Source organism: Myotis daubentonii, chromosome 8 (genome assembly GCF_963259705.1).
Source record: "Myotis daubentonii chromosome 8, mMyoDau2.1, whole genome shotgun sequence".
Classification (NCBI taxonomy): domain Eukaryota; kingdom Metazoa; phylum Chordata; class Mammalia; order Chiroptera; family Vespertilionidae; genus Myotis; species Myotis daubentonii.
In genome coordinates this window covers 70,386,098-70,395,493 of record NC_081847.1, presented here as the reverse complement: position 1 = coordinate 70,395,493, position 9,396 = coordinate 70,386,098, and the positions used below count along the sequence as shown (strand labels likewise).

Below are 9,396 nucleotides of genomic sequence, written 5' to 3'. Positions count from 1 at the left end.
GGGAGGGGGGGGTCCTAAGCCACCCGACACCCAGTTCGTCTGTCATATACAGCTGATGACAACAACAGCTCGGTAGTCATAGGTTTGCTGGGACTCCATGAAACAATGAGCACACAGGCTGGCTTACAGTCTGCGGCCACATGGCTGGTGTGGGAAAGAGAGGAAGAAACACAGCCCAAACTGCTGGAGACTGAACAGGCAGCTCACCTCTGTGGGCCTCAGTTTCTTGTCCAATGGGTTCATGGATTCATAACAATTGCTTTTTTCCCTAGCCCTTAGTCTGTGCTCTTTATCACTACACTAGCTCATCACTAATCCCTGACCCCAAATCGAACCCCTTAATCCCCAGGCTCCACCGTGTCTTTGTGGGTCCTGCCCTCTCCCCCTCCTCTGACCCTGAGCTTGAGGGGGAGACCCAGGGTCTTGGAATAGGAGCCCAAGAGCCTCGGGCCAGGCCCTGTCCTCCCGCAGCCCAGCCCTCCGCCCCAGGAGGGAGGAGGGAAGGGGAGGTGGACAAGGGTCCGGCTGCAGCTGGTCAGCGGCGCCTGCCTGGAAGCTGATTAGGTTCCTGGTTCCCACCGGGGCCAAGAGTGACACCTGATCCCAGGGGATTGTGAAACGGCAGGAGGTGGCCGCCCGCTTGCGGTACGGAGCGTCTCCCCGGGCCGGCTCGGCCCCGCCCCTGCCCCCCCGCCCCCCGCGCGCACGCCATTAAATCCCCCCAACCCGGCGACAGCGGCTCTCACCTGCACCCCGCTGGGCGCAGCACCATGACTACCTGCCGCTACGCTCTGCTCGCCGCCCTCTTCCTGGGCCTGCTGCTCAGCTTTGCCGCGGCCACAGGTGAGAGGGCAGGGAGAGGCCGGCGCCCGGAGGGCGGGCCAGGAAGGCCAGGGGAGCCGCAGAGGCGTAGCCTCTCTGCGGGCTGGAGAAGTAGGGGTTCCTGGGGCGGAAGTGGGGAGACCCATGAAGACGAAAAATTGGGGATCCCTGGTGCTTAAGGTGGTGACCCTTGTCGTGAGGCTGTGGGGCCCGTTACGGTGGGCGGGGAGAGGCTTTGTGCCGCAGGCGAGGCTGTGTCCGGAGGGGCACCCTCTGCGGGACCGATGGCTCCTAGGCTGTCAGCCGTGCGGGGTGCGGGGCGGGGTGGGGGCGAGTGGTCCCCTGAGGATAGAGGGCTCCGGGGCCAAGGCTTAGGAACTCCTGCGCGCTCCGGGGCTGGGGACCCAGGGCCTGGAAGCGGGGTCTGCTGACGGCTGTAAGGGGAGTGCGTAGGGCTAGAGGCTGAGAGTTCCTTGAAACTTGAGATTTGGGGTCCCCGGCGCAGGAGGTGGGCGTCCTCGGGCCCGGCTCCGGCCTCCCACTGACTGCCTTACGTCCCCTCCCAGGCGCCGGAGCAGGGAAGGCGGGCGTGTGCCCCGAGCTGAAGGAGGAGCTGAACTGCACGCAGGAGTGCGGCTCGGATGGAGAGTGCGCCGACAACCTCAAGTGCTGCCGGGCGGGCTGCGCCGCGGTCTGCCTGCTGCCCAACGGTACCGCCGGGTGCCCGGGGCGGGGCCGGGAGCGGCGGGAGCGGCGGGTTCCGGGAAGGGGGACGCTCCGGGACCCGGGGACCCCTGGCCAAGCCGAGGCGGATGGAACCAGATTGGCTGGCGCTCGCCCCTCTTGACCCCGGGGGAACAAAGGCGGCGTCGCTGAGGCGCGACGCGAAATGGGGTGCCCCCCTCCTGCCTGTATTCCAGTCTCTGGTGCGTGACGGGCTTCCGGGCACGCACAGCGGGGACGTTGTTCAGAGCTGGCGAGCGAGCCGGTTCCAAGGCCTGGGGCGCTCATCCATCCGGGGTGATTCTCCGGGCCGGAGGCGACCTTGCAGATCCAGGAGAGAAAGTTCTGGCCCAGCTCGCATGCCAGCTCTCGCTTCAGCAGGAGGCATAGCCAGCGGGTTCACCTTTTGCTCCGCTGGTTTGACGAAAGTTGGGACTCTTCCCTGAGCACGCCTCCCCCTTCCCCCTCGGTAAAACGACCTCCTCCACTGTAGGGATGGAGGGAGAGAATGCGGGAACGCTGGGCGCTCCATGGAAAGTACTTGCGGGACCGCAGTCTCTCCCATCGGAGTCGGGGGTGGCATTAGGCTGCATGGAATCCTAGCTTCTGGGTGCTCACGGGGAGAACTGAGGAATAGACGCAGGGCTCTGACCTGGGGTACCCACTGTTGAGATGACTAGTCCTTACCGAGAATACTTCGTTACTTCTCCAAGGTGCCAGCAGGGGCTGGGATGGTTTGTAATGAGAGACCTCAGACACTTGTGATCAGGGAGGGGCGAGGTAGAGAAAGGACTGGCCCCTGGGTCTGGAGGCCTTTAATCTGGGCCAGAGGGAGGAGGAGGAGAGAGCTGGAGACCAGGAGAGGAAGCTAGAGGTAGATGACAGGTGAGAGAGGTGGATGCCCCCCGCCCCCCAAAACAAGGAGTCTCTGCTGTTAGGTGGAGTCTGAGACGGACAGACAGGCAGGCAGAGGGCCCGGGCCAGGTGGCCTCCTGAACTAGAATCCTGGTTCTGCTACCTGCTAGTTGTGTGATCCTGAGCGAGTCACTTCCTCTCCGAGCCTGTGCTCTCTTGTCTCTCACTCAGATGTTATAGGAGTGACATGAAGCCTAAATTAGGTAATATGTGTAGGATGTCTTGTTAGAGAGCAGATACTCTATCCCCAGTGCCTTGTTTTGTCAGTAAACTGCTGGCAGCTGGGTGTCCAGAGGCCCAGCCTTTTTCAAAGGGATGGATTTCTCTGTGCTAGGAAGTCACCCCCCCTGTCTTCTGCACTCAGTCCTGTCCTGGGGGCGACGTTTGGCTGGGCTTGCTCCTGGGGCTTCTGGGAATGAGCCGAGTTCCCTTCTCCTTGACCCAGGAAACAGAGCGTAGGGTGTGCGTGCGTGTGTGTGTGTGTGTGTGTGTGTGTGTGTGTGTGAGAGAGAGAGAGAGAGAGAGAGAGAGAGAGAGAGAGAGAGAGAACACGGATGTTGGAAGGCTGGGCTCAGGCCTTGGTTTTACTTGTGACCAGCAGTGTGGTGTTGGGTGGTGCCTTCACATCTCTGTGCCTCATTTTCTTCATCTGTGATAGGAATGTGGTTAGAAATATCCCCTATAGAGGAGATATTTGACATGAGGATGAAAGGAGATAATGCATTTACACAAAGAGCATTGCAAGTGGCATATCTCTGCAGCCTTAGCTGTGTGTGTGTGTGTGTGTGTGTATCTTATGGAGAATGCTTGGCTGTGTGTGGATGAGGACTGTGCTTGGGGGAGTCATGGAGTGTGTACCAGGTATATGGGAGTGAGTAAAGAGATTGTGCACCGCACTTTACAGTTTACAAAGCAGCACAGTGCAGGGCACACAGACTCTGAAGCCAGATTCCTGGCTTTCAAATCCTGCTCCTACCCTTAAGCAAATTACTTAACCTCTTGGTGCCTCGGTTTCCTCATCTGTGCCCTGAGGGAGTAGTAACAACGCCTCTCCTCTTCTTTTAGGACTATTGTGAGGATTAGCTGAGTCACTACACAAGTTAGTGCACAGAAGTGCTTAGAATGACACCTGACACACAGAAGGAGCTCAGAAAATGGGAACTGTTCTAGTTACTCATTATAATTATCGTGTTGCAAAGGAGTTTGCGTTTTCAGAGAGAATTAATACAGGTCTACATTGCCCCATTTGCTTTCACAACCCTGTGATGTGGGCAGCACTGTTCTCCTGTGGCGCCTGAAGTCCTGGGCCTCTGGGGAATTTCTGGAGCTGGGGTCCCGCGATTCTGAAACCAATGGTGGAGGGAGCCCGAGGGGGAGGGGTTTGCGGATGGTCTTCCAGGGTGTGGGGCGGTGGGGGTCAGGCTGTGGGTAGGTGTTTATGTCCTGGCACGTCCTCTGCCCACTTCCCCTGACTTCTTTTTCTATGAAGAAAAGCCCGGCTCCTGCCCCAAAGTGGACTTACCCTTGACCCCGCTCGGCCTCTGCCGGGACCAGTGCCAGGTGGACAGCGAGTGTCCCGACCAGATGAAATGCTGCCTCAATGGCTGCGGGAAGGTGTCCTGCGTCACACCCGTCTTCTGAGGTATGTGGATGGGAGGGAGGAAGTGCCCTTTTGTGATGACACCTGCAGGAGGTGGAGAAGGAGGACCCAGGGCAACCAGCTTTCATCCACTCAACAGATGCTTCTTGAGCACCTATTCTGTGCTTTATTCTGCTGTTGGTGCTGGGGATGCTTCATGAATGACCAAACCAGACATAAATTCCTCTCTGCTGGGGTTTATAAGCTAGCAGACAATAATCAAAATAAGCAGACACATTCTGTAGAATGTTAGAGAGAGATGAATGCCATGGAGGAAAAGAAAACCGAAGAGGGATAAGGAGCACTGGGGTGGGAGTGGGGTGGGCAGGGAGCAGGGTTATCATTTTCTCACATGAGACAGTCAGGGGATGGGAGAGCCATGAGGACATCTGGGAGAGGTGCAAAAGCAGGAGCTGTGCTGGCTATCAGTGTAGGGAGGAGAGGGTCAGAGAGGGAACGGGTAAGCGAGCAGCTTGTTAGGGGCCTGACAAGCCACTGTAAGGACTTTGGTCTTGACCCAGATATGTTGCACTATTGGAAATGGACATGCTCTGACTTAGATTTGAAAAGGTTTGCTCTGGCGGAAGTGTGGAGAACAGACTGTAGGGGCAGCAGCAGAAGCAAGGGGCGGGGGGCGTGGTGGGGGGAGAGGGAAGCAGCTAGGAGGCTCCTGCAAGATGCCAGGTGGGAGATGACAGACCAGGGGAGATCCATGGCTGGGTTTGGGACATACGTGAAGATAGATTGAATTGGGCTGTGAGGGAAAGAGATTTACTCCTTCATTTCCTTAACACAGCACTTAAATAAGTCAACAGCTGGAGGAGCAGCTGGATCTTGGGAGCCCCTGGGGAGGCAGGAAGCTCTTGGCATGACCAGTGGGAAGCAGGAGAGTTGATACTTTCCCCAAGCTTGGCTTTTTAGGACGGACATGGTAGAGATCAGTGTACTTCCTCAAATGCGTGTCTGTGAGTGCGGGCCCTTCTGTGGCAGGCGGGGCTGTATTCGGCCACCTCGAAAAGGAAAGGGTTGCGGAGCCTCTCTGTCCCCATCTATAACTAAAAATAAAACATTAAGTCCTAAAGTAAACGTGAGGAAGTAGAGCCGGGAGACATGCTCAGCCAGCTGATTGGGTGAGTCAGCCCGTGCCACCAGCTGCCAGGTGCTGGGGCACAAGGTAACTGCTGCCCTTCCTCACAGAGCTTGCAGCCGCTTGGCTGAGGCGGACAGATGGACAGACACTCCCAGTGCTGCCGTGGAGGGAAGGGCGGGGTGCTGTGGGAACAGAGGAGGAAAACCGCACCGGGTAGGATTGGGAAGAGGATGGAGCAGACTTCCCCGAGGGGTGGCCCTGAGCCAGTCCTAAAGGACGAGTGAAAGGTGGCCAGCCTGGTGAAGTGCGGGCAGGAGGTGGCCAGCCTGGTGAAGTGCGGGCAGAGGTGGCCAGCCTGGTGAAGTGCGGGCAGAGGTGGCCAGCCTGGTGAAGTGCGGGCAGAGGTGGCCAGCCTGGTGAAGTGCGGGCAGAGGTGGCCAGCCTGGTGAAGTGCGGGCAGAGGTGGCCAGCCTGGTGAAGTGCGGGCAGAGGTGGCCAGCCTGGTGAAGTGCAGGGAGGAGGTGGCCAGCCTGGTGAAGTGCAGGGAGGAGGTGGCCAGACTGGTGAAGTGCAGGCAGAGGTGGCCAGTCTGGTGAAGTGCAGGGAGGAGGGGGCCAGACTGGTGAAGTGCGGGCAGAGGTGGCCAGCCTGGTGAAATGCGAGCAGAGGTGGCCAGCCTGGTGAAGTGCAGGGAGGAGGTGGTCAGCCTGGTGAAGTGCAGGCAGAGGTGGCCAGCCTGGTGAAGTGCAGGCAGAGGTGGCCAGCCTGGTGAAGTGCGGGCAGAGGTGGCCAGCCTGGTGAAGTGCGGGCAGAGGTGGCCAGCCTGGTGAAGTGCAGGGAGGAGGTGGTCAGCCTGGTGAAGTGCAGGCAGAGGTGGCCAGCCTGGTGAAGTGCAGGCAGAGGTGGCCAGCCTGGTGAAATGCGAGCAGAGGTGGCCAGCCTGGTGAAGTGCAGGGAGGAGGTGGTCAGCCTGGTGAAGTGCAGGCAGAGGTGGCCAGCCTGGTGAAGTGCGGGCAGAGGTGGCCAGCCTGGTGAAGTGCGGGCAGAGGTGGCCAGCCTGGTGAAGTGCAGGCAGAGGTGGCCAGCCTGGTGAAGTGCGGGCAGAGGTGGCCAGCCTGGTGAAGTGCGGGCAGAGGTGGCCAGCCTGGTGAAGTGCAGGGAGGAGGTGGCCAGCCTGGTGAAGTGCAGGGAGGAGGTGGCCAGACTGGTGAAGTGCAGGCAGAGGTGGCCAGTCTGGTGAAGTGCAGGGAGGAGGGGGCCAGACTGGTGAAGTGCGGGCAGAGGTGGCCAGCCTGGTGAAATGCGAGCAGAGGTGGCCAGCCTGGTGAAGTGCAGGGAGGAGGGGGCCAGACTGGTGAAGTGCGGGCAGAGGTGGCCAGCCTGGTGAAATGCGAGCAGAGGTGGCCAGCCTGGTGAAGTGCAGGGAGGAGGTGGCCAGACTGGTGAAGTGCAGGGAGGAGGTGGCCAGCCTGGTGAAGTGCAGGGAGGAGGTGGCCAGCCTGGTGAAATGCGAGCAGAGGTGGCCAGCCTGGTGAAGTGCAGGGAGGAGGTGGTCAGCCTGGTGAAATGCGAGCAGAGGTGGCCAGCCTGGTGAAGTGCGGGCAGAGGTGGCCAGCTTGGTCAAGTGCGGGCAGGAGGCTGCTTCGGGCAGAGGAAACAGAATGAGCAAGAACCTGGAAGCGCCCTTTGGTTGAAGTCTCACTGTTGATCTGCTGCTGCTGCTGACAAGCTCTCAGCCAAGGGATGGGTGGTCACAATAGAACCCAGTATTGCACAGAGAGACTGGAGCCCAGAGGAGGGGATGGTCGTGCCCAAGGTCCCATGGCGGCTACTTCAAGGCATGACCTTCCGTGCCGGAGAGGGAACCATGGTCTTCCCAGAGCCCAGAGCACTCCAATGATTCCAACCCTCTCTTACCTCCTTGAGTGCCCACAGCATGGCCAGGCTTCTGAGGCAGGAAGACACAGGTTCAAATTTCAGCTCTGACACTTAACTAGCCTTTCATCTCCCTGAGCTGCAATTATTTTACTTATAAAATGGGATAAATATTAGTTTGATGAACCCAAAGAAGGGAGGCAAGATGGAGCTTCCTGGTGGTAGAGGGACTCAGAGAGATCAATGACCCATGGCTCCTCAGGAAGGCCATGTGTGCCTGAGGAATGGCCTGAAGCAGAAGAGGTGAATGTAGGACCCACAGAGAAGTATAGGCAGAGCCCCAGGGCCTCAAGAAGGTGAAGTGTGTGTGTGTGTGTGTGTGTGTGTGTGTGTGTGTGTGTGTGTCTCGAGGCGGGGGGTGGGGGGTGGGGGGTGGGGGGAGGGGGGGTATGGTGGCGTGAGGAAAGCTTTGGTCCAGAACTGAAGCTGCAGGTACTCTCGTCTAGTATTGTGGATATTGTTGTTGATGGTTTTATTATGATTCTCTCCTCCAGTTTCAGCCACCACAGCCTGAGGAATGAGGGAGTGGGAGTTTCTACCTGGCCCCGTCTGGCTCCAGCCCAGCTGCCCTCCCTTCTTTCTGGCCTCTGCACTCCCTCCTGTGCTGACCACAGTTTCTTTTTCCAACCAATAAAGTGACCACTTCCAGCACTGGTGGGGCCATGGCCTCCATTCTTATTCCCCCCCCCCCCGCCCTGATTCTGGGTTAAGGGGGGGGGGGGCAACCAAATCATCCAGGCACAAAGTCCAGAGAGGGATCAACTCTGAACAATGAACACATTTACAGGGCTCGTCTGGTCTGGGGTTGGTGGTTATTCTCGAGGATGATGGAAGCGAACACTGAGGCTCAGAGATGATGGAATGCTTCTAAGGTCGCCGAATTGTTGCTGGGCGTTCTGATAGCAGCGGCAGCAGCAGCAGCACGGACTGTGCTCCAGATGCAGGGCTGGGAGGTTCCCTGGTGAGAGTTCCTGGCTCCACAGACGCCCCAGAGGGGTGATGACGCCCCGACTTACACACCAGGTCTCTGCCAAGTTACTTGCTTGCGGCCACAGAAAAAGAAGGTGGCAAAGGCAGGGTCCTTTGTTGTTATTGTTGTTTTAAGTCAAATCATTGTTTGGTACAAACAATATATTGGGTCAAAATTTAAAAGGTAAAATGAAAAGCATCTTTCACCCTTGACTTCCTTCCCCCAACCCCAGCCAACCAGTTGTTTTCTGAGGATGAGACCAAGATCAGTTTCTTGTGTATTCTTTCAGAGATATAGCTCCATCTCTCCATCTAGCCTCTCTTTCTCTATTTGTTCTCTTTTTTCCTCTTTCCTCTTTCCTCCTCTATTCCCTTACTCTCTCTATCCCGCTCTCTTTCCCCCCTACTTCCCCCTCTTCTCTCTACTCACTCTCTTTCCCATTTCCCCCTCTTATCCTTCTCTCCCTCCCTCCATCTCTCTTCCCACCCTTCCCCGTCTCTCTCCCTCTGTCTGCCCCACTTTTCTCTTCTCTCTCTATACCCCCACCCTCTGTCCTCCTCTATCACCTCTTTTCTGTCCCCCTTCCCATGGCCTTCTCTCAGTACTCCCAGGAGTTAACGGTATCATCTCTACACCCAATGGTGTCTAGCATCGCCCTCATTGTGCGGGTTGGGAGACTGGGGAGGCCTTGAGAGGCACAAAGGCTTTTCTAGGACACAAAACTGGTAGGAAAAAAGGAGGTCTGAACTCAGCATTCTCCTAAAAGCTGGGAAATTGGTACATTCCCAGGGAGCTGTGCTGGATATCGGTGTATGGGTATGGAGATGACATGGGCAAAGCGGGTGAGCAGCCAGCAGCCCACAGGGTCTTTGGGTAGCTCTGATTGGAAGAAGGAGCCCAGGTAATGGACCTTGAGGGATGCCCTCACTTCCTTGGTGACAGACCCCAAAAAGAAGTGTGTATGGAGAGACACTTTGAGACTTTGTAAATATCCTATTCTTAAAATTTTACACACTGGTTTTAGCACTCACTGGTGAGTCTTGCCTAAATTAATGATTATTTCATGGTTGTTAAACAATGGTTTTCTAATTCTATCCTTCTTGAGCTCTTTTTTGGGGGGGGGGGCGGGTGGGCTTCCATCTCCTCTAACCTCAGTACCATCAGAGGGATGGTACTGTGTTGTCTATGCTTCTGAGCCTGGGGGCTTGGTGGTGTAGGGGGTAAGCTTCATAGTAGGTTTTGAGATCTCGCCTCTGAGTTTTGATTAAATGTCCCAACTCAGTAGTATAATATCCTACTCTT

The 9,396-nt window shown here is 57.2% G+C and overlaps 1 protein-coding gene across 1 annotated transcript; it reads left to right on the top strand.

The window, feature by feature from the left end:
• Positions 1-687: 687 nt before the first annotated feature.
• Positions 688-7,775, top strand: WFDC2 (WAP four-disulfide core domain 2). Its single transcript, XM_059706933.1, has 4 exons — positions 688-843; positions 1,389-1,532; positions 3,950-4,102; positions 7,619-7,775. The coding sequence occupies exons 1-3, from the start codon at positions 771-773 to the stop codon at positions 4,099-4,101; spliced, it is 369 nt and encodes a 122-aa protein (XP_059562916.1). The 5' UTR covers positions 688-770; the 3' UTR covers position 4,102; positions 7,619-7,775.
• The last annotated feature ends 1,621 nt before the right edge of the window (positions 7,776-9,396 follow it).

What these genes read in the sequence shown, in the direction of transcription:
- WFDC2 (XM_059706933.1), top strand. Translation starts at nt 771, where the DNA reads ATGACTACCTGCCGCTACGCTCTGCTCGCCGCCCTCTTCCTGGGCCTG. An exon ending in CAGCTTTGCCGCGGCCACAG is followed by an intron (nt 844 to 1,388) that starts GTGAGAGGGCAG and finishes GTCCCCTCCCAG; the next exon opens with GCGCCGGAGCAGGGAAGGCG. An exon ending in GGTCTGCCTGCTGCCCAACG is followed by an intron (nt 1,533 to 3,949) that starts GTACCGCCGGGT and finishes TTTTCTATGAAG; the next exon opens with AAAAGCCCGGCTCCTGCCCC.